Genomic DNA, 24935 nt, shown 5'->3' on the forward strand with positions numbered 1-24935 from the left:
CAGTTTAAGCAGACATAAATACCCCACCAGGCATGCCATTATGGGTTTCTTCACAGTACTCAAACCAAAAACAGATTTAGACATGTGAATATGTACAGTACCAGTCAAAAGTTTGGACACGCCTGTTGGAAAAGCATTCCAGGTTGAGCTGGTTGAGAGAATTCCAAGAGTGTGCAAAGCTGTCGTCAAGGCAAAAGGGTGGCTACTTTGAAGAATCTAAAATATACATTCTGATTTGTTTAACACTTGTTTTGGTTACGACATGATTCCATATGTGTTATTTCATAGTTTTGATGTCTTCACGATTATTCTACAATGTAGAAAATAGTTTTTAAAAAATAAAGAAAAACCCTGGAATGAGGAGGTGTGTCCAAACTTTGACTGGATCTGCATATATGAATAGTGTGTAAATAGTATTTTAACTCTTGTGTGTAAAGAGTAACTATTTTATTCTAATGTAATGTCCTTGTCTATAACTGTTCTGTACTTTGTCATGTATTTCTACGTTTTTTTATGTTTATAATATATTTATACCCCAGGAAGAGTAGCTCCTGCATGTGCACTAAGCTATTGGGTACCCTGATAAACTAAATCTCTCTCCAGGTTTCTCCATAGCAGTAGTGGACGAGGAGGGGACTCAGCAGCTCCATATCACTGAAGTGAATGCAGGAGGACTGGCTTCTGCTAAAGGTACAAAAAACACACACCTGAAAATCAAACCGACAACCGTCCGGTTGAAAGCTTGTTTCTCTAACCTTAGTAGTACATGTACACGACCCCTCTTAGACGTGCTGCAGATAGGCCCCTTATCTCTCGTGGCTAGCTGGAATCTAACGCATTAGCATTGTAAATGATGCTAGCAGTGGCTGGCTGGAATCTATCGCTTTGGCGTTATAAATTATGCTAGCAGTGGCTAGCTGGAGGCTCTATGACTTATTCTCCACGGAGAAGTCAGAAATATAGAGACCTTCTGGCAGAGAGACAATACTAAAATACATTTTGAAAATATTTAAGTAGAGCATGCGATGGAGTGTGTGTGTGTGAGGGAGAGAGAGTGTTTGTGTTCAGGAGAATGAATGGTAATGCACTAGTGGTAGGCCTGAGGGTGTGTGTGTGTGTGTGTGTGTGTGTGAGAAGGGCAATTCGAAAGCATGAAAGACCAGAGGGTGTGTTAGGAAACCAGGCCAGTGCTGGACAAATAGCCCCACGTCTCTCTGTGACATCATTAAACACACGTAGAGCTAGAGGGGCGATAACCCTCTTTGTCCAACAGAGACTCTCTCTCTACAACTGACATATACACATCTCAGACAACTGGGTCACGCCTTCGGGCCGTGTGTGTGTGTGTGTGTGTGTGTGTGTGTGTGTGTGTGTGTGTGTGTGTGTGTGTGTGTGTGTTCAGAGCTTGAATGGCAATGAGAAAGGATTAATGGTAGGCTTTGAGGGTGTGTCTGCACTCCAAAGCCTGTTCATTCTCAGTGCATTATTCCAGCCATAGCACTGCTTCTATCGGAAGGGATGTGAATTGAGATTGACGTCTGGCCCTATAGGGACGCTCGCTGCTACAGTAATAACAACGTGTGTATATTCTGTTTTATTCGCTCAGACAGTCATTATAACCTCCCTACCGACTGGCCTGGGTGTCTGTCCTCTTCTATGTAGTATTTAGACATGCCACTTTCATACAAAGAAACTTAATGTAGTGCAAACACTTATAAGTGTATGAGGGGGCCCCCCAGGGGCGAATTGAACCCACAATCCTGCTGTTGCACCATGGGAGTCTACTTTACTGAGCAAAACAGGATCCTGCATCGGGACAGAGGCAAGAGCAGTCAGAAATCCAAGACTGCTTTTCACAGTCCAATTATGCATAATTTGATTTAATCGATTCTAATTGGCTGGCTATTTGATTGTTAATTACCAATTAGGACTGCGCAGACACGGTTGGTGAAAGGAGGCGGGACTAGAGCCAGTCAATCAAAGGGCTTTGTCCAATACAATACATTCTTCTTTCCTTTGTTCAGGTAACCGTCGGTCTATGTGTTAGTGGATAGGAAAAGACCAGGTGTCCACCACACTACATACTGCTTACGGTGTTCGGATTAGTGGTTGCTTCAAGGAAGGAGGCAAGAAAGGAAGCTTCTTTTTCCTTATCTGTCTAGAGCTTGAGTTAATCCTACAGCAGTTGGAAAAAAAGTAGAGAGGGAAGAAGGAAAAGGAGAGAGGGAAGAAGGAAAAGGAGAGAGGGAGAGAGGGAAAAGGAGAGAGGGAAGAAGGAAAAGGAGAGAGGGAGAGAGGGAAAAGGAGAGAGGGAAGAAGGAAAAGGAGAGAGGGAGAGAGGGAAAAGGAGAGAGGGAAGAAGGAAAAGGAGAGAGGGAATAAGGAAAAGGAGAGAGGGAAGAAGGAAAAGGAGAGAGGGAAGAAGGAAAAGGAGAGAGGGAAGAAGGAAAAGGAGAGAGGGAGAGAGGGAAAAGGAGAGAGGGAGAGAGGGAAAAGGAGAGAGGGAAGAAGGAAAAGGAGAGAGGGAAGAAGGAAAAGGAGAGAGGGAAGAAGGAAAAGGAGAGAGGGAGAGAGGGAAAGAAGAGAAGGAAGAAGGAAAAGGATGGAGAGAGGGAAAGAGGGAAAAGGAGAGAGGGAGAGAGGGAAAGAAGAGAAGGAAGAAGGAAAAGGAGAGAGGGAGAGAGGGAAAGAAGAGAAGGAAGAAGGAAAAGGATGGAGAGAGGGAAAGAGGGAGAGAGGGAGAGAGGGAAAAGGAGAGAAGGAAGAAGGAAAAGGAGAGAGGGAAGAAGGAAAAGGAGAGAGGGAGAGAGGGAAAAGGAGAGAGAGAGAGAGGGAAAAGGAGAGAGGGAAGAAGGAAAAGGAGAGCGGGAAGAAGGAAAAGGAGAGAGGGAAGAAGGAAAAGGAGAGAGGGAGAGAGGGAAAAGGAGAGAGGGAAGAAGGAAAAGGAGAGAGGGAAGAAGGAAAAGGAGAGAGGGAGAGAGGGAAAAGGAGAGAGGGAAGAAGGAAAAGGAGAGAGGGAAGAAGGAAAAGGAGAGAGGGAGAGAGGGAAAAGGAGAGAGGGAGAGAGGGAAAAGGAGAGAGGGAAGAAGGAAAAGGAGAGAGGGAAGAAGGAAAAGGAGAGAGGGAGAGAGGGAAAAGGAGAGAGGGAGAGAGGGAAAAGGAGAGAGGGAAGAAGGAAAAGGAGAGAGGGAAGAAGGAAAAGGAGAGAGGGAGAGAGGGAAAAGGTCGGAGAGAGGGAGAGAGGCAAAAGGTTGGAGAGAGGGAGAGAGGCAAAAGGTTGGAGAGAGGGAGAGAAGGAAAAGATTGGAGAGAGGGAGAGAAGGAAACAAACAATAGTGAAATAAATGTTTTGTTAAATAGATTTCTGTTGTTGTTGTTGATATATAAGTGAAGATATATGTCAGTTTTGTTTTGCGTGTTCTTTATGTTGGAATTAACCATTCACATACTGCAGGTCTGAGTGCTGTGTATGCTGTTGTGTGTTAGCTCAAGTTCTCTCTAAAAGTTGGCGTGTGTGCGTTTGGGTTTATGTGTGTGTGTGTGTGTGTGTTTGGGTTTATGTGTGTGTGTGTGTGTGTGTGTGTGTGTGTGTGTGTGTGTGTGTGCGTGTGTATCACAGGAGGCTGGTGGCACCTTAATTGAGGAGAACATGCTCGTGGTAATGACTGGAGTGGAATCAGTGGAATGGGATCGCTTCTTTCCAGACGTTATTATGATCCTCCAGTCAGCAGTCAGCAGTCAGCAGTCTGTACAGTATGTTATGACATCAGTGGTAGAGGCCTGATCACCGACAACGACGAGACAGCCTATAGGGGAGGAGGTGTGTTGCCAGGACAACAACCTCTCCCTCAAGATAATCAAGGTAAAGGAGATGATTGTGGACTGCAGGAAAAAATGGAGGACACGAGTACACCCCCATTCTCATTGACGGCGGAGCAGGTTGAGAGCTTCAAGTAACTTGGTCACCAACAAACTATCATGGTCCAAACACACCAAGACTGTCATGAAGAGGGCACGACAAAACCTATTCCCTCTCAGGAGACTGAAAAGATTTGTCATGGGTCCTCAGATCCTTAAAAAGGTTCTACAGCTGCACCATCGAGAGCATCCTGACCGGTTGCATCACCGCTTGGTATGGCAACTGCTCGGCCTCTGACCACAAGGCACTACGGAGGGTAGTGCGTACGGCCCAGTACATCACCGGGGCCAAGCTTCCTGCCATCCAGGACCTCTATACCAGGCGGTGTCAGAGGGAAGGCCCTAAATATTGTCAAAGACTCCAGCCACCCCAGTCATAGACTGTTCTCTCTGCTACCGCACGGCAAGCGGTACCAGAGTGCCAAGTCTAGGACCAAGAAGCCATAAGACTCCTGAACATCAAATGGCTACCCAGACTATTTACATTGCCCCTCCCCCCTTCTACGCTTCTGCTACTCTGTTATTATCTATGCATAGTCACTTTAATAACTCTACCTACATGTACATTTTACCTCAATTACCTCGACACCGGTGCCCCCGCACATTGACTCGGTATCGAGTCTGTATTTCGCCCCGCTATTGTTATTTACTACTGCTCTTTAATAATAATGACAATTACACTTTAATGTGATTTGATTTGTTAGATCATGTCTGATGTCTCTAAGATTTGGTGATTATGTTGTGTGTAATGTTCTCTCTCTCTCTCTCTCTCTGTCTCTCTCTGTCTCTCTCTCTCTATCTGTCTCTCTGTCTCTCTGTCTCTCTCTCTATCTGCCTCTCTGTCTCTCTCTCTCTCTCTCTCTCTCTCTCTCTCTCTACCTCTGTCTCTCTCTCTCTCCCCCCCTCCAGGCCTGCATGTGGGTGATGAGATCCTGTTGCTAAATGGTAAACCGGCGTCGGCTCTGGGCGTGGTGGATATGAGGTCAGCGTTAGTCGGCCCCTCGTTGTCCCTGAGCGTGAGCACCCTGCCGACCCTTGACCCCCGCGACCTCTGCCCTTTTCCCCCTCGACGCTCCAACACAGCAGAATACGACATTTGTACAGACATCTATTCCCAGAGCCAAGGTGAGTAGCAACTAGACATGGTTGTATTTATTATTACTGAACGAGTTCAGGGGTGTATTCACTACAAACCAAACAGGACCAAAAACAGGAACAGGAAACACAAGAAAACATGTCGAAACGGAGACGGATCTACCTGCACCCCCCCGCCCCGCCCCCCTCCGTTGTAAACAGACGTTTTTCGCTGCAAAACATTTTGAATCGTTTCAAGAGCATGGGGCTCGCAATGTCGATGTTGTGGGTTCAATTCCTGCAGGAGTCACATACACATATTGCACTGAACAAAAATATAAACAGTGTGACCACCATTTGCCTTAAGCAGTGTGACGCATCTCTTTCACATAGAGTTCATCAGGCTGTTGATTGTGGCCTGTGGAATGTTGTCCCACTCCTGTGAAGTTGCTGAATATTGGCAGGAACGGGAACACACTGTCTTACACGTCAGTTCAGAGCATCCCAAACATGCTCAATGTGGTGACATATCTCCTGAGGCCACTGCGACATTTTCAGCTTCCAGGAATTGTGTACAGATCCTTGTGACATGGGGCCCGTGCATTATCATGCTGAAACATGAGGTGATGGCTGATGATAAATGACATGACAACGGGCCTGAGGATCTAATCACGGCATCTCTGTGCATTCAAATTGCAATTGATAAAATGCAATTGTGTTCGTTGTCTGTAGCTATACCATAACCCCACCGCCACCATGGGGCACTCTGTTCACAACGATGACATCAGCAAACCGCTCGCCCACACAACGCCATACACACTGTCTGCCATCTGCCCAGACGAACTGCAGATGGACAGAATTGCAGTCTGATGAGGTTCTCTGACAGTTTGTGTAGAAATTCTTAATTTCTGCAAACCCACAGTTTCATCAACTGTCCGGGTGCCTGGTCTCAGACGATCCCGCAGGTGAAGAAGCCGGATGTGGAGGTCCTGGGCTGGCGTGGTTACACGTGGTCTGTGGTTGTGAGGCCGTTGGACGTGCTGCCAAATTCTCTAAAATGACGTTGGAGGCGGCTTATAGTAGAGATATTAACATGAAATTCTCTGTCAACAGCCCTGGTGGACATTCCTGCAGTCGGCATGCCAACTGCACGCTCCCTCAAAACTGGTGTGACATTGTGTTGTTTGACAAATCTGAGCAGAGTGGCCTTTTATTGTCCCCAGCGCAAGGTGCACCTGTGTGATGATCATGCTATTTAATCAGCTTCTTGTTATGCCTCACCTGTCAGGTGAAATGATTATCTTGGCAAAGGAGAAATGCTCACTAACAGGGATGTAAACAAATTTTTTTAGAAATTAGCTTTTTGTGCGTATGGAACATTTCTGGGATCTTTTTATCTTAGCTCATGAAACATGAGACCAACACTTTACATGAGACCAACACTTTACATGAGACCAACACTTTACATGAGACCAACACTTTACATGAGACCAACACTTTACATGAGACCAACACTTTACATGAGACCAACACTTTACATGAGACCAACACTTTACATGTTGTTTTGATATTTTTGTTCAGTATAAGTAACATAATAAGAAAAATCCTCATCTGAATCTGTTAGTTTAAGCTAGAGATATCTGGGGTTTTTTTTGCGTGAGCTTCGTCCACCTAAGTCGGCCTTCCGTATCTGCGGTGGAAGGTAGCCGAACTACAGCGGCTTTTGTCAGACATTCTTGTAAAAAAAATGCATTGTCAGTGAAACTGAGGATTTGGCCGCAGATATGGGATCAGTAGGTTTGGACCGTGAAAGGATCTGTAGGTTTGGACCGTGAAAGGATCTGTAGGTTTGGCCCGTGAAAGGATCAGTAGGTTTGGACCGTGAAAGGATCTGTAGGTTTGGCCCGTGAAACGATCAGTAGGTTTGGACCGTGAAAGGATCAGTAGGGTCCACTCATTCAGACTCCTCAGACTCCCTCATTTATAAGAATACAAGGCTGAAACCATTTCTAAAGACTGTTGACATGCACTCTCGGTCGCGCGCATGAAAAAGCTCTGAGACACGGCAGGGTCCACTCATTCAGACTCCTCAGACTCCCTCATTTATAAGAATACAAGGCTGAAACCATTTCTAAAGACTGTTGACATCTGGTGGAAGGCATAGGAACTGCAATTTGAGTTATAAATCAAAGGATACTGTCATGGCATTGAATAGAAAACTACAACAAACAAAAAAATCCAACTTCCTGAATGGATTTTTCACAGGTTTTCAACTGCCAAATCAGTTCTGTTATAATCACAAACATTATTTTAACAGTTTTGGAAACTTTAGAGTGTTTTCTATCCAAATACACTAATTACATGCATATCCTATCTTCTGGGCCTGAGTAGAAGGCAGTATAATTTGGGCATGCTTTTCATCCAAAATTCCAAATGCTGCCCCCTACCCTAGAGAAGTTAAAGGAGTTTCTCCCTTTCAACTCTTTGGCGGCATTTTGATGTTGAAAGATTTTTGAGCAGGGCCTTTCTTTTTCCATATTGAAGCTTTATATGGCAGCCATCTTGTCGTGAAGGGATGAACGTCTCTACACCAGGGTCTTGTCCCCCCGTTTACTTCCAGTGAACAATGGAGGATGCATTGTCTGTGTCCAGTGCTTTACGTATGTACATGGACAGGATCAAGGATATCTGGGGTTTATGACCAGCTTTTTTTGGTCCTGTTTCGCTAATCCAGCTCAGGGTAGGGCTCTTTCTAAGCAGTGTCTTTCTCCTTGGATTGTGGAGTTGCCCTGCGTTGCATAGCAGTGCCCGTTGTTGCCTAGCGTTGCCCAGCGTTGTGTGCATGCTCACTCCACTAGGGGTGTGGTGGCTTTTTGGGCATTGTTCAGAAGCACGATGACTGATGATATCTGTGCTGCAGTGAGTTGGGTTGTTGTTTGGATGTAACTGCTCCCAGTGTGGCTCATAGTGTTCTTATGGCCAGTTCCTGGAGCAGGTATTAGGCAGCGTGCATTATCACACTCACAGCAGATGCCTGTTGTTTGGACTTGTGGTTCCTTGTGTGAGTTCTGGCATTTTCCGATTCCTTGGGTCACTGTGTGAGCCTTTTTTTGAACCGGTAGGATCTATGGACTGCGTTTTGTCTGGGGTACCGCAGTTCCCCTGTGGGGTTTTAGCCTTGGGCTGATGAGGTTCATCGACTCTGGTCGATGCCATGCAGCGCGTTTGCACACCAAGTCATGACAGGTGTTCTGTTGTTTTGTACTTGCGGTTCCTTGTATGAGCTCTGATATTTAAGGTTCACAAGGTGAGTATTGTTCTTGGAACCATGGGGTCTTGGGCTGCAGTGGCGGCATAGCCAAGTTGCAGCAGGTTCTGGTTCCCGATGTGGGGCTTTGACAGTTGACAGGCTTTGACAGTTCAGGCTTCTCGGGTATTAGGGGAAAAGGGGGCTTATGCAACCCTTTTTGCCGTGGGCATCCTAGTTTGGTACCCTCTGAGCCAGCTTGGGGCGTGATAGTACCTGTCCATAGTATGTTTGACAGAGTAACCGACTGAAAGGGAACGTACAGTTATGAATATAACTACTGCTGCCTGAAGGAGGGAACAAGATATAACATATTTTGGCCCCGTGCCGTCAAGGGGTTTAGGCTCGCTGAAGAGCGGTACTGAATTAAGAAATTAATGTGAGCTCCAGTGTTATAGCCAGGAAGGCGGTGGCTTCCGAGGGCGGGCTCTGTAGTCATTGGCCCGTTTTGGCTTGTTTTAGTTTTCTTCAGGTAAAAATGTGATTGGTCGTTGACTCCCCATAGTATGTTATACCTCGTTCGCATTCTTCAGGGAACAATAGTTATCATCATAACTGTCCGTTTCTAACCCTTTCAGAAGGTCAGACACAGTAATACCTTCATAATGCACAGACCATTCTGTAGAATGGGGTTTTCTCAATCCTGTTCCCAAAGGGTTGACTACACACCTGATACCACTAATCAACAAGCCTTTAGCATGTTAAGCAGGCGTGTTAAGCAGACGTGTTAAGCAGGCGTGTTAGTGCTAGGGCCTTTCAGGTCCCCAGGACCAGGTTTGACTATCTTATATAGTCTGGGGTGGCAGGTAGCCTGGAGAAGTAATAAACAACTGGAGAGTTCCTGGTTCGAATCACAGCTCTGTTAGCTCCATCCTAAATACCATCTCCTGCCCGTTGTGCCCTTGAGCAAAGTACTTAACCCGTAAACTGCTCCAGGGGCACCGCACCGCAGCTAACACTGTGCCTCCAACGCCTTGTGTGTTTGTGTCACTGTGGGTTGAGAGTTATGCGCCGTGGGTTGTGTTCTCCTGTAGAGTACTGCGACTATTGTTGTTTCCACAAATTCTCTCTCTCTCTCTCTCTCTCTCCCCCTCTCTCCCTTTAGAGGACATTCTGGATGAGGTATCAGGGTTGAGAATTGAGAAATTAATACTCCAGTGTTATAGCCTTTCTCTCCCCCTCTCTCCCTTTAGAGGACATTCTGGATGAGGTATCAGGGTTGACGGTGGTCAGTCCAGATGATACTTTAGAGGATGAGTCAGTTCTGGATCTGGAGAATTCAGGAGACAACCAGGCGGACTACACTGAGCCAGGACAGAAGGTAAGAGTTGGGACTTCAGCATTACACACACTCCTTTTGTGTTCTCCCCTGTACACCAAGTCAGAACTGTAGTATAAATAAAGGGTGCATATAAACACACGCCACCTGTGACTCTCATCCCGCCGCAGCCAAAACACTCCTTTTGTAGAGGTGAATGATTTAAAACCAGCCAATCAGTCTTGGAGCACTGCAGCACAGCAACAGGTCGACCTGTGATATTGATAGTAGTACCTTAGGCCAGAGGTGATTTTAGCCTGTAAATCTTTGTGGGGCAGAAAAAATAAAAAGTGGGATGCATACCTGCAAAGCCAATGCACAACACAACACTAAACAATACATTAATTGCACTATAACGTTGACAAACGGTGCCCACAAACTGTTAGGGCCTACATAAAGCTGTCCCAACAGCAGTCCCCAACATCTTACCACGGCTACACCTGGCTATCAGAGGAGCCTTGTCTGGTTGGCAAACAGTACATTCAGCCTCATTTTCTGCCTTTAAAAAAACAGCTGATATGGCTGGCTTGCTTAAACAAATGTGGTTTCTACTGACGGTTGAGATGTACAAACTATGGCATAAGGGAACAACAAGCAGATAAGAGGCAATCCGTAATTTTGATTAAGACATTAATGAGCATTATTGACTACTGTATGTTCGTCCGAGCTCGCTCATTAATGGCTTATGTACGTATGGACGTATGTAGTGAATTTAACTATTTGTTTAGCACTTTTGAAATTTACAGCGACAGAATTCAGAACATGGGTCATTCTTACAGTGTTCTCCCTGTACACCAAGTCAGAACCGTAGGATAAATAAAGGGGGCAAATAAGCAGACATTGAAAGCTCTTACAATATTTGTCACGCTCGTCGTATGAAGCGGACCAAAGCGCAGCGTGGTATGAATGCATTATTTTATTGAATGATGAAAAACACGACGTAAACAGAACAAGCTAACAAAACAACAAACGACCGTGACTGCTAATGAAACATAGTGCTAACATGCAACTAGACATAGACAATCACCCACAACCCACAATGACAAAACAGGCTACCTAAATATGGTTCCCAATCAGAGACAACGACTAACACCTGCCTCTGATTGAGAACCATATCAGGCCAAACACAGAAACAGACAAACTAGACATCCAACATAAAATGCCCACCCAGCTCACGTCCTGACCAACACTAAAACAAGGAAAACACAAAAGAACTATGGTCAGAACGTGACAATATTCAATGATTACATTTCTCTAAAACAGGCTATAGGTTACATCTGCAAGTCAGAACAGTAGGCTAAATTAAGAGGGGTAAATAGACTAAATTATTAGGGTGAGGCACATGAGCTACTAACATCTTACTACACCACATACACGTAGTATTACTTAGCTACAGTATACACATCTCCCTGGTATATTACATCATTTATGCAGCAGCATACAATACATCTTTGGACTCACCTTGTTGTGCTGTGCTCACTTGAACAGGAAGGTGGTGCGGCGGTCCTTCTTGAGGGCAAATTTTGTCATCAAAGCCTGACATTCTCTGGATTTATGGTGCATTCAAGACAACTGGGAACTCGAGAAAAATTAGAAGGTTGAATCGTGATGACCTCATTGATCTTCAGGTCGTAGCTCTAGAAAGAGGCCAAATTCCAGAGTTGGCTGACCGTTCAAAACAGATTTTGAACGTATGATGTTGACATGATCAGTCCAATCAAAGCTACGGTAGATATAACGTGATTTGACGTCGTTTTTATCTGTGGACAATGACCTTGAGCCTTTTTGGAATGGCACTTCTAATGTAACTCTATGGTAGCACCCTAGGGGGCTAGAATTTTCTAGCTCTACCCGTAGACTTGGTGTTGACGTAGTGTCCTCATGAGTGACAGAACACTGAGCCAATCACGGCGCAATGCTCCGTATTTTCTGCTGGCTTGCCCCACCACCACCACAGAAAGCACTAAGCTAGGTTGAAACACCTGCATTTTAGAGCTGCCTTACTCAAGAAAACAAAAAAGAGGCCAGGCTTTATTAACTCAATTATATATATGTACAGTGGGGCAAAAAAGTATTTAGTCAGCCACCAATTGTGCAAGTTATCCCACTTAAAAAGATGAGAGAGGCCTGTAATTTTCGTCATAGGTACACTTCAATTATGACAGACAAAATGAGAAGAAAAAAAAGTCCAGAAAATCACATTGTAGGATTTTTAATGAATTTAATTTGCAAATTATGGTGGAAAATAAGTATTTGGTCACCTACAAACAAGCAAGATTTCTGGCTCTCACAGACCTGTAACTTCTTCTTTAAGAGGCTCCTCTGTCCTCCACTCGTTACCTGTATTATTTATTATATATATTTTTTCCTAGTGGTTTTTCCCCCGGATTATACGTTTGCTTTATAAAGTGTCTGTGTGCCTGAATGTGTGCCGTTCACTACTAATCCAGAGGGATGAAACAGTGGTGCCAGGTCTGTGTTTTCACATCTTGTTAAAATGGCAGCCATTTGATGGTTTTGTTCAAGTGCCAGAGAGTGGAACATGAGTCGTGTGTGTCTGTACTTTGTGTACCTGTGTGTGCGTAAGTACGTGCAGCTGTGTATGCGCGCGTGTCACCTGGAAAGCCCTTTTGAGTGTGTGTCTCGTGTGATAGTGGTGACCTTTTGAGAAAAGGTTGTTTGATTGGTTGTCTCAGGGTGGCTGATGGGAGAATCTGAGACAAACGGGGGGGGGGAGAGACACACACACACACACATTGATTCCCGAAATGCAAGAATTAAAGTCCTTAAGATTCTATTGATGCACCCTTTTGTCAATCTACACTGAACATAAAATATAAATGCAACATGCGACCATTTCAAAGCGTTACAGATCATATGTGTCACGGTCGTCATAACGAGGAGACCAAGGCGCAGCGTGTTAAGCGTGTGTACTTCTTTAAGAAAGAACACTGAACAAACTATACAAAACAACAAAAACGACCCCTGACGCTAATATGGCTAGTGCCGACAGGCAACTAAACGTAGAATAAGAACCCACAAAATACCCAAGGAATATGGCTACCTAAATATGGTCCCCAATCAGAGACAACGATAAACAGCTGCCTCTGATTAAGAACCAATCCAGGCAACCATAGACTTATATATACCTAGACTTTCAAAATCCCCTAGGCATACGAAAAAAAAACCTAGACAATACAAAAACTAAACCAACCAGCCTCGTCACACCCTGACCGAACCAAAATAATAAAGAAAACAGAGATAACTATAGTCAGGGCGTGACAATATTACGAAATAAGTCTATTTAAATAAATGTATTAGCCCGTAATCTGTGGATTTCACATGACTGCAGGATCTGTCCCCAGCACAAGGTGCACCTGTGTAAGTAATGATCATGCTGTTTAATCAGCTTGATATGCCACACCTGTCAGGTGGAAGGATTATCTTGGTAAAGGAGAAATGTTCACTAACAGGGGATGTTGTTACGGTGAGTGAATGAGGACCCAAAAGCGAACTAACTTAAACAGAGCTTCTTTAATAACCAAACTGTGGTAGGCTCAGACAGACCGGCAGATTCCGACAGGACAGGACAAGGTTACAGCAAACATGACGATAGTCTGGCTCAGGCATGAAACACAACAAACAAGAATCCGACAAGGACAGGAACAAAAACAGAGAGAGATATAGGGACCTAATCAGAGGGAAAAAGGGAACAGGTGGGAAACGGGGTGAATGGGTAGTTAGGAGGAGACAAGGCACAGCTGAGGGAAAGAGGGGGAGAAAAGGTAACCTAACAACGACCAGCAGAGGGAGACAGGGTGAAGGGAAAGGACAGAAACACACAACATGACAATACATGACAGTACCCCCCCACTCACCGAGCGCCTCCTGGCGCACTCGAGGAGGAAACCTGGCGGCAACGGAGGAAATCCTCGATCAGCGCACGGTCCAGCACGTCCCGAGAGGGAACCCAACTCCTCTCCTCAGGACCGTACCCCTCCCAATCAACGAGGTACTGGTGACCACGGCCCCGAGGACGCATGTCCAAAATCCTGCGGACCCTGTAGATGGGTGCGCCCTCGACAAGGATGGGGGGGGGGGGGGGGGGGAGACGAGCGGGGGCGCGAAGAACGGGCTTAACACAGGAGACATGGAAGACCGGGTGGACGCGACGAAGATATCGCGGAAGAAGAAGTCGAACTGCGACAGGATTAATGACCCGAGAAATACGGAACGGACCAATGAACCGCGGGGTCAACTTGCGAGAAGCCGTCTTAAGGGGAAGGTTCTGAGTGGAGAGCCAAACTCTCTGACCGCGACAATATCTAGGACTCTTAGTTCTACGCTTATTAGCAGCCCTCACAGTCTGCGTCCTATAACGGCAAAGTGCAGACCTGACCCTCTTCCAGGTGCGCTCGCAACGTTGGACAAAAGCCTGAGCGGAGGGGACGCTGGACTCGGCGAACTGAGATGAGAACAGCGGAGGCTGGTACCCGAGGCTACTCTGAAAAGGAGATAGCCCGGTCGCAGACGAAGGAAGCGAGTTGTGGGCGTATTCTGCCCAGGGGAGCTGTTCTGACCAAGACGCAGGGTTGCGAAAAGAAAGACTGCGTAAGATGCGACCAATAGTCTGATTGGCCCGTTCTGCTTGACCGTTAGACTGGGGGTGAAAGCCGGAAGAGAGACTGACGGAAGCCCCAATCAAACGGCAAAACTCCCTCCAAAATTGAGACGTGAATTGCGGACCTCTGTCCGAAACGACGTCTGACGGAAGGCCATGAATTCTGAAAACATTCTCGATGATGATTTGTGCCGTCTCTTTAGCAGAAGGAAGCTTAGCAAGGGGAATGAAATGAGCCGCCTTAGAGAACCTATCGACAACCGTAAGAATAACAGTCTTCCCCGCTGACGAAGGCAGTCCGGTGACAAAATCTAAGGCGATGTGAGACCACGGTCGAGAGGGAATGGGAAGCGGCCTGAGACGGCCGGCAGGAGGGGAGTTACCGGACTTAGTCTGCGCGCAGACCGAACAAGCAGCCACGAAACGACGCGTGTCATGCTCCCGGGTGGGCCACCAAAAACGCTGGCGAATGGAAGCAAGCGTACCCCGAACGCCAGGGTGGCCGGCTAACTTGGCAGAGTGAGCCCACTGAAGAACGGCCAGACGAGTAGGAACGGGAACGAAAAGAAGGTTCCTAGGACAAGCGCGCGGCGACGGAGTGTGAGTGAGCGCTTGCTTTACCTGCCTCTCAATTCCCCAGACAGTCAACCCGACAACACGCCCCTCAGGGAGAATCCCCTCGGGGTCAGTGGAGGCTACTGAAGAACTGAAGAGACGAGATAAAGCATCAGGCTTGGTGTTCTTAGAGCCCGGACGATAAGAAATCACGAACTCGAAACGAGCGAAAAACAGCGCCCAACGCGCCTGACGCGCATTAAGTCGTTTGGCAGAACGGATGTACTCAAGGTTCCTATGGTCAGTCCAAACGACAAAAGGAACGGTCGCCCCCTCCAACCACTGTCGCCATTCGCCTAGGGCTAACCGGATGGCGAGCAGTTCGCGGTTTCCCACATCATAGTTACGTTCCGACGGCGACAGGCGATGAGAAAAATACGCGCATGGGTGGACCTTGTCGTCAGAGAGGGAGCGCTGAGAAAGAATGGCTCCCACGCCCACCTCTGACGCGTCAACCTCGACAACGAACTGTCTAGAGACGTCAGGTGTAACAAGGATAGGAGCGGATGTAAAACGATTCTTGAGGAGATCAAAAGCTCCCTGGGCGGAAACGGACCACTTAAAGCACGTCTTGACAGAAGTAAGGGCTGTGAGAGGAGCTGCCACCTGACCGAAATTACGGATGAAACGACGATAGAAGTTCGCGAAGCCGAGAAAGCGCTGCAGCTCGACGCGTGACTTAGGGGCGGGCCAATCAATGACAGCTTGGACCTTAGCGGGATCCATCTTAATGCCTTCAGCGGAAATAACAGAACCGAGAAATGTGACGGAGGAGGCATGAAAAGTGCACTTCTCAGCCTTCACAAAAAGACAATTCTCTAAAAGGCGCTGGAGGACACGTCGAACGTGCTGAAGATGAATCTGGAGTGACGGTGAAAAAATCAGGATATCGTCAAGGTAAACGAAAACAAAGATGTTCAGCATGTCTCTCAGGACATCATTGACTAATGCCTGAAAGACAGCTGGAGCGTTAGCGAGGCCGAAAGGAAGAACCCGGTATTCAAAGTGCCCTAACGGAGTGTTAAACGCCGTCTTCCACTCGTCCCCCTCCCTGATGCGCACGAGATGGTAAGCGTTACGAAGGTCCAACTTAGTGAAAAACCTGGCTCCCTGCAGGATCTCGAAGGCTGAAGACATAAGAGGAAGCGGATAACGATTCTTAACTGTTATGTCATTCAGCCCTCGATAATCTATGCAGGGGCGCAGAGACCCGTCCTTCTTCTTGACAAAAAAAAACCCCGCTCCGGCGGGAGAGGAGGAGGGGACTATGGTACCGGCGTCAAGAGCTACAGACAAATAATCCTCGAGAGCCTTACGTTCGGGAGCCGACAGAGAGTATAGTCTACCCCGGGGGGGAGTGGTTCCCGGAAGGAGATCAATACTACAATCATACGACCGGTGTGGAGGAAGAGAGGTGGCCCTGGACCGACTGAACACCGTGCGCAGATCGTGATATTCCTCCGGCACCCCTGTCAAATCACCAGGCTCCTCCTGTGAAGAAGAGACAGAGGAAACAGGAGGGATAGCAGACATTAAACATTTCACATGACAAGAGACGTTCCAGGAGAGGATAGAATTACTAGACCAATTAATGGAAGGATTATGACAAACTAGCCAGGGATGGCCCAAAACAACAGGTGTAAAAGGTGAACGAAAAATCAAAAAAGAAATGGTTTCGCTATGATTACCAGAAACAGTGAGGGTTAAAGGTAGCGTCTCACGCTGAATCCTGGGGAGAGGACTACCATCCAGGGCGAACAAGGCCGTGGACTCCCTTAACTGTCTGAGAGGAATGTCATGTTCCCGAGCCCAGGTCTCGTCCATAAAACAGCCCTCCGCCCCAGAGTCTATTAAGGCACTGCAGGAAGCTGACGAACCGGTCCAGCGTAGATGGACCGACAAGGTAGTGCAGGATCTTGAAGGAGAGACAGGAGTAGTAGCGCTCACCAGTAGCCCTCCGCTTACTGATGAGCTCTGGCTTTTACTGGACATGAAGTGACAAAATGACCAGCAGAACCGCAATAGAGACAGAGGCGGTTGGTGATTCTCCGTTCCCTCTCCTTAGTCGAGATGCGGATACCTCCCAGCTGCATAGGCTCAGCTCCCGAGCCGGCAGAGGAAGATGGTAGTGATGCGGAGAGGGGGGCAACGGAGAACGCGAGCTCCTTTCCACGAGCTCGGTGACGAAGATCAACCCGTCGCTCAATGCGAATAGCGAGTTCAATCAAGGAATCCACGCTGGAAGGAACCTCCCGGGAGAGAATCTCATCCTTTACCTCTGCGCGGAGACCCTCCAGAAGACGAGCGAGCAAAGCCGGCTCGTTCCAGCCACTGGAGGCAGCAAGAGTGCGAAACTCAATAGAGTAGTCTGTTATGGATCGATCGCCTTGACATAGGGAAGACAGGGCCCTGGAAGCCTCCTCCCCAAAAACAGATCGATCAAAAACCCGTATCATCTCCTCCTTAAAGTCCTGATACTGGTTAGTACACTCAGCCCTTGCCTCCCAGATTGCCGTGCCCCACTCACGAGCCCGTCCAGTAAGGAGAGATATGACGTAGGCGACACGAGCAGTGCTCCTGGCGTAAGTGTTGGGCTGGAGAGAAAACACAATATCACACTGGGTGAGGAACGAGCGGCATTCAGTGGGCTCCCCAGAGTAACACGGCGGGTTATTGATTCTGGGCTCCGGAGATTCGAAAGCCCTGGAAGTGGCCGGTGGATCGAGGCGGAGATGGTGAACCTGTTCTGTGAGGTTGGAGACTTGGGTGGCCAGGGTCTCAACGGCATGTCGAGCAGCAGACAATTCCTGCTCGTGACTGCCTAGCATCGCTCCCTGGATCTCGACGGCTGAGTGGAGAGGATCCGAAGTCGCTGGGTCCATTCTTGGTCGGATTCTTCTGTTACGGTGAGTGAATGAGGACCCAAAAGCGAACTAACTTAAACAGAGCTTCTTTAATAACCAAACTGTGGTAGGCTCAGACAGACCGGCAGATTCCGACAGGACAGGACAAGGTTACAGCAAACATGACGATAGTCTGGCTCAGGCATGAAACACAACAAACAAGAATCCGACAAGGACAGGAACAAAAACAGAGAGAGATATAGGGACCTAATCAGAGGGAAAAAGGGAACAGGTGGGAAACGGGGTGAATGGGTAGTTAGGAGGAGACAAGGCACAGCTGAGGGAAAGAGGGGGAGAAAAGGTAACCTAACAACGACCAGCAGAGGGAGACAGGGTGAAGGGAAAGGACAGAAACACACAACATGACAATACATGACAGATGTAAACAACATTTTTTGAGAAATAAGCTTTTTGTGCGTATGGAAAAATTTCTGGGATGTTTTTATTTCAGCTCATGAAACATGAGACCAACACTTTACATGAGACCAACTCTTTACATGAGACCAACACTTTACATGAGACCAACACTTTATATGAGACCAACACTTTACATGAGACCAACACTTTACATGAGACCAACACTTTACATGAGACCAACACTTTACATGAGACCAACACTTTACATGAGACCAACACTTTACATGAGACCAACTCTTTACATGAGACCAACACTTTACATGAGACCAACACTTTACATGAGACCAACTCTTTACATGAGACCAACTCTTTACATGAGACCAACACTTTACATGAGACCAACACTTTACATGAGACCAACACTTTACATGAGACCAACACTTTACATGAGACCAACTCTTTACATGAGACCAACACTTTACATGAGACCAACTCTTTACATGAGACCAACTCTTTACATGAGACCAACACTTTACATGAGACCAACACTTTACATGAGACCAACACTTTACATGAGACCAACACTTTACATGAGACCAACTCTTTACATGAGACCAACTCTTTACATGTTGTTTTGATATTTTTGGAACTTGGTACCGTTTAAACATTTTAAAAAACATGGCGGTAGTTTTTGCCAATAAAAATAAGGGGTTAAATACAGTGCTTATTTTGTAAATTGGGAGGTCGGAAGGTCCCGGAACACAGTCAAGTAGCCTACCTATTGTGGTGAAATGGACAGCTTTCTCCAATGTGTTTTAATTCAAAGCATTTTAGATGTCGTTGCAGTATGCTGGGAAGGAAGGAGGGAAGGAACCAAAGGGAGTGACATACATGCCCACATATTTGAGTATAGCTGCATGAGGTTTACACAAGTCTGAACTTCTTAATGGACCGATTTTCTAGAAATAACGAGGATGCGTCTTGATTTTAATGTTGACGGCTTTTATTAGAAGGTTTACAGTGCGAACAGGGTGACAATTAATAAATCATAAGATGTACTTGGGGTCCGGTCAAATCTGAGACGTGTTTGGTCAGGATCTGGCTCAAATTAAACACCGGTTAAATATGTGTGTTAACGATGTGGAACTGAGAGTCGAGAAGCAAGTTCAGGGAGGGAGTGTTTTAATAAATACACGGAACATGATACTAAACACGAACAACGCACAGACAAGAAACAGAAACAATAACGCCTGGGGAAGGAACCAAAGGGAGTGACAGATATAGAGGGCAGGTAATCAAGGAGGTGATGGAGTCATAATGCGCGTAACTATGGTGACAGGTGTGCTCCATAACGAGCAGCCTGGTGAGCCAGAGGCCGGAGAGGGAGAACACGTGACAGTACCCCACCCCCCGACGCACGGCTCTAGCCGCAGGACAACGACCAAGATGACTGATCCCGGGGATCAGGAGCGGAGCGGTCACCTCTGCGAACCTGTCGATCCTGCCGAGGCGTGAGAGCATGGGGACCTAGAGCGCCGGAGAGAGAGCATTACGTGACAGTACCACCCTCCCCGGGGCGTTTGGCTCCAGCCGCAGGACGCCAACCACAGGGACGATCCCAGGGATCAGGAGCAGACCGGTCGCCTCCGCTGAGGTGCAGAAACCTGACGAACCCGGCTGATGCTCTGTGTACGCATAACGAGGGTGACAGGTGTGCTCCATAACGAGGTGACCTAGAGGTCAGAGAGGGAACACACGTGACAATGTGTCAAAAAACAATACTATTTCTTTGAGCTTTCTTATGTCTCCTAGATATAGGACAGACATTTCAAAACCTTTAATTCCTTAATGGTTTATTTTTGGACTGTTTAGTTTTGCCATTTATAACTGCTTATTTAACACATTTCTGTGGTCTGTAGTAGTAAAGGCCAAAATACAGTCCCATTCAGAACACACTGGAACAGGAAACGGTGGTAACCAAACAGTGTACTGTTCTACAAAAGACTCCTAAGACTCTGTGTGTGTCTGTCTTAACACACAGAATTAGATAAGACAATCTGCAGACAAGTGAGTGGACGTGTGTGTGTGTGTGTGTGTGTGTGTGTGTGTGTGTGTGTGTGTGTGTGTGCGCACGTGCGTGCATTACTATCTAATTAAGATTATGTCTGGTCTGATCATGGTCCCCGCGGTGATGCCTGTGCTCCATCCGGTTGTCCCTGGATACGGCTGTCACGTCCATTACCACGGCAACGATTTCCCTTCTCTCGCTCATTCAGAGACAAAGAAGAAAAAAAAGAGAGAGAGAGAAAAAAAACAGGAAAAATAAGATGCCGAACAGAGGAAGCATAAGATGTAAAACATGAACAGGAAGACAGTGGACTTAAGGATTAGGGCAAATATTTGATTTGGTTGTATTTGTAATTGACTGCGCTTTTTGGCTTGTAGGGAAAAGATCTGGGCGGTACAGGATTCCAGATATCTTATGTTGTCTAGAGCCTCTATTTGATTCTCTGTAACCTAGAGCCTCTATTTGACTCTCTGTAACCTAAAGCCTCTATTTGATTCTCTGTAACCTAATGCCTCTATTTGATTCTCTGTAACCTAAAGCCTCTATTTGACTCTCTGTAACCTAATGCCTCCATTTGATTCTCTGTAACCTAAAGCCTCTATTTGATTCTCTGTAACCTAAAACCTCTATTTGATTCTCTGTAACCTAAAGCCTCTATTTGATTCTCTGTAACCTAAAGCCTCTATTTGATTCTCTGTAACCTAAAACCTCTATTTGATTCTCTGTAACCTAGAGCCTCTATTTGATTCTCTGTAACCTAGAGCCTCTATTTGATTCCCTGTAACCTAAAGCCTCTATTTGACTCTCTGTAACCTAAAGCCTCTATTTGATTCTCTGTAACCTAGAGCCTCTATTTGACTCTCTGTAACCTAAAACCTCCATTTGATTCTCTGTAACCTAATGCCTCCATTTGATTCTCTGTAACCTAGAGCCTCTATTTGACTCTCTGTAACCTAAAGCCTCCATTTGATTCTCTGTAACCTAGAGCCTCTATTTGACTCTCTGTAACCTAATGTCTCCATTTGATTCTCTGTAACCTAAAGCCTCTATTTGATTCTCTGTAACCTAAAGCCTCTATTTGATTCTCTGTAACCTAAAGCCTCTATTTGATTCTCTGTAACCTAGATCCTCTATTTGACTCTCTGTAACCTAAAGCCTCTATTTGATTCTCTGTAACCTAAAGCCTCTATTTGATTCTCTGTAACTTTGATTCTCTGTAACCTAAAACCTCTATTTGATTCTCTGTAACCTAAAACCTCTATTTGATTCTCTGTAACCTAAAGCCTCTATTTGATTCTCTGTAACCTAGAGCCTCTATTTGATTCTCTGTAACCTAAAGCCTCTATTTGATTCTCTGTAACCTAAAGCCCCCATTTGATTCTCTGTAACCTAATGCCTCCATTTGATTCTCTGTAACCTAATGCCTCTATTTGATTCTCTGTAACCTAAAGCCTCTATTTGATTCTCTGTAACCTAAAGCCTCTATTTGATTCTCTGTAACCTAAAGCCTCTATTTGATTCTCTGTAACCTAAAGCCTCTATTTGATTCTCTGTAACCTAAAGCCTCTATTTGATTCTCTGTAACCTAAAGCCTCTATTTGATTCTCTGTAACCTAAAGCCTCTATTTGATTCTCTGTAACCTAAAGCCTCTATTTGATTTTCTGTAACCTAGAGCCTCTATTTGACTCTCTGTAACCTAAAGCCTCTATTTGATTCTCTGTAACCTAAAGCCTCTATTTGATTCTCTGTAACTTTGATTCTCTGTAACCTAAAACCTCTATTTGATTCTCTGTAACCTAAAACCTCTATTTGATTCTCTGTAACCTAAAGCCTCTATTTGATTCTCTGTAACCTAGAGCCTCTATTTGATTCTCTGTAACCTAGAGCCTCCATTTGATTCTCTGTAACCTAAAGCCTCCATTTGATTCTCTGTAACCTAATGCCTCCATTTGATTCTCTGTAACCTAATGCCTCTATTTGATTCTCTGTAACCTAAAGCCTCTATTTGATTCTCTGTAACCTAAAGCCTCTATTTGATTCTCTGTAACCTAAAGCCTCTATTTGATTCTCTGTAACCTAAAGCCTCTATTTGATTCTCTGTAACCTAGAGCCTCTATTTGATTCTCTGTAACCTAAAGCCTCTATTTGATTCTCTGTAACCTAAAACCTCTATTTGATTCTCTGTAACCTAAAGCCTCTATTTGATTCTCTGTAACCTAAAGCCTCTATTTGATTCTCTGTAACCTAAAGCCTCTATTTGATTCTCTGTAACCTAAAACCTCTATTTGATTCTCTGTAACCTAGAGCCTCTATTTGATTCTCTGTAACCTAAAGCCTCTATTTGATTCTCTGTAACCTAAAGCCTCTATTTGATTCTCTGTAACCTAATGCCTCCCTCCTTCTTTCTCTTTGCCTGTCTCGCTTTTACTTGGCTCTCAATCCATTTCACTGTTCCCTCTGTCCTCTCTCTCTCTGTCTGTCCTCTCTCTCTGTCTGTCCTCTCTCCCCCTGTCTGTCCTCTCTCTCTGTCTGTCCTCTCTCTCTGTCTGTCCTCTCTCCCCCTGTCTGTCCTCTCTCTCTGTCTGTCCTCTCTCTCTGTCTGTCCTATCTCTCTGTCTGTCCTCTCTTTCTCTGTCTGTCCTCTCTCTCTGTCTGTCCTCTCTCTCTGTCTGTCCTCTCTCTCTGTCTGTCCTCTCTTTCTCTGTCTGTCCTCTCTCTCTTCGTCTGCCCTCCCTCCCCCTGTCTGTCCTCTCTTTCTCTGTCTGTCTTCTCTCTCTCCGTCTGTCCTCTCTCCCTCTCTGTCTGTCCTTTCTCTCTGTGTCTGTCCTCTCTCCCCCTGTCCTCTCTCTCTGTCTGTCCTCCCCCTGTCTGTCCTCTCTCTCTCTGTCTGTCCTCTCTCTCTCTGTCTGTCCTCTCTCTCTCTGCCTGTCCTCTCTCTCTGTCTGTCCTCCCCCTGTCTGTCCTCTCTCTCTCCATATGTCCTCTCTCTCTCTCTGTCTGTCCTCTCTTTCTCTGTCTGTCCTCTCTCTCTCCATATGTCCTCTCTCTCCCTGTCTGTCCTCTCTCCCCCTGTCTGTCCTCTCTCTCTCCGTCTGTCCTCTCTCTCTCCGTCTGCCCTCCCTGCCCTGTCTGTCCTCTCTCTCTCTGTCTGTCCTCTCTCTCTCTGTCTGTCCTCCCCCTGTCTGTCCTCTCTCTCTCCGTTTTTCCTCTCTCTCTCTGTCTGTCCTCCCCCTGTCTGTCCTCTCTCTCTCCGTCTGTCCTCTCTCTCTCTGTCTGTCTCTCTCTCTGTCTGTCCTCCCCCTGTCTATCTTCTCTCTCTCTGTCTGTCTGTCCTCTCTCTCTCTGTCTGTCCTCTCTCTCTGTCTGTCCTCCCCCTGTCTGTCCTCTCTCTCTCTGTCTGTCCTCCCCCTGTCTGTCCTCTCTCTCTCTGTCTGTCCTCACCCTGTCTTTCCTCTCTCTCTCTGTCTGTCCTCCCCCTGTCTGTCCTCTCTCTCTCCGTCTGTCCTCTCTCTCTCTGTCTGTCTCTCTCTCTGTCTGTCCTCCCCCTGTCTATCTTCTCTCTCTCTGTCTGTCTGTCCTCTCTCCTCCTGTCTGTCCACTCTCTCTCTGTCTGTCCTCCCCCTGTCTGTCCTCTCTCTCTCTGTCTGTCCTCGCCCTGTCTGTCCTCTCTCTCTCTGTCTGTCCTAGCCCTGTCTGTCCTCTCTCTCTCTGTCTGTCCTCACCCTGTCTGTCCTCTCTCTCTCTCTGTCTGTCCTCTCTCTCTCTCCTTCACCCTGCCAGGTTCCTGGTCTTAATAAAATCTTTCTCTTTGTCTTCTTCTTTTCTTCTATTTTGTCTCTCTCTCTCCCTCTTTGGCCATCTGCATCCCTGTCACATGTTTATCCCTTCAAGTTCTCTCCTTCCCGTCCCCCCCCCCCCCCTCCACCTCATCCATCTGTTCCTCTCCTTCCCGTTGTGTGTCTTCATAAACACGAGTCTCGTGACCTGTAGAAAGGTAAAGATAACCTCTACCACAGAAGCTTCCCAACTTTATGAAGCAGTCACTTACCTAAAGCTGTTATTGGACTTTTCTACCCAAGAAAATAGAGACTCTGTACGGCACATTTGCAGATTGATTGTTTTTCCGAAATAACATTTTCTCACATCACATCTATATATCTCTCTCCATGTCTCTCTCTCTCTCTCTGTCTCTCTCTATCTCTGTCTCTCTCTCTCTCTGTCTCTCTCTCTCTGTCTCTCTCTCTCTCTGTCTGTCTCTCTGTCTTTCAATTCAATTCAAGGCTTTATTGGCATGGGAAACATGTGTTAACATTGCCAAAGCAAGTGTTTCTCTGTCTCTCTCTCTCTCTTCCTTCTCAGACTGTCTTTGATGAATGATTGTAGACGACAGCAATCTCTCTCTAATCCCTCCCCCACCCCCCACCTCCTCTATTTTAACATAGGGGAGGAGGGGTGGAAGGGAGGAGGAAGGTGTCCCCTTCTCATTGTGTCCCCGTTTAATTATCCTTGCATGCTAATTGGTTGATTAGCCAGGAACATCCAGATCGTTTAGCTGAGGTAAATGACCCTGTGAGGAGCTAGAGAAAACAGACGGGGGGGGGGGGTAATTAAGAGAACTTAACAAGTATAACCACCTCGTTAAGGAACACTAATGACAACCTAGGATCTCGTTCGGGTCTGGGATGCAAGTGATCGTAATGATTACTGGATGGGATGACTGACTGTAGCCCAAGGTCGTGTCCTAAATGACACT

General features: G+C 46.4%; 1 protein-coding gene across 1 annotated transcript in view; it reads left to right on the forward strand.

The window, feature by feature from the left end:
• The window catches only part of LOC139388131 (rho guanine nucleotide exchange factor TIAM1-like), a 182737-nt gene that overhangs the window by 117449 nt on the left and 40353 nt on the right, over nucleotides 1-24935 (forward strand). The window contains exons 16-18 of the mRNA XM_071134712.1: nucleotides 604-690; nucleotides 4828-5043; nucleotides 9493-9620. Coding sequence (XP_070990813.1) covers nucleotides 604-690; nucleotides 4828-5043; nucleotides 9493-9620 — 431 coding nt within the window. The remainder of the gene's footprint in view (nucleotides 1-603; nucleotides 691-4827; nucleotides 5044-9492; nucleotides 9621-24935) is intronic.

This window comes from Oncorhynchus clarkii, chromosome 29, assembly GCF_045791955.1.
Source record: "Oncorhynchus clarkii lewisi isolate Uvic-CL-2024 chromosome 29, UVic_Ocla_1.0, whole genome shotgun sequence".
Lineage (NCBI taxonomy): Eukaryota > Metazoa > Chordata > Actinopteri > Salmoniformes > Salmonidae > Oncorhynchus > Oncorhynchus clarkii.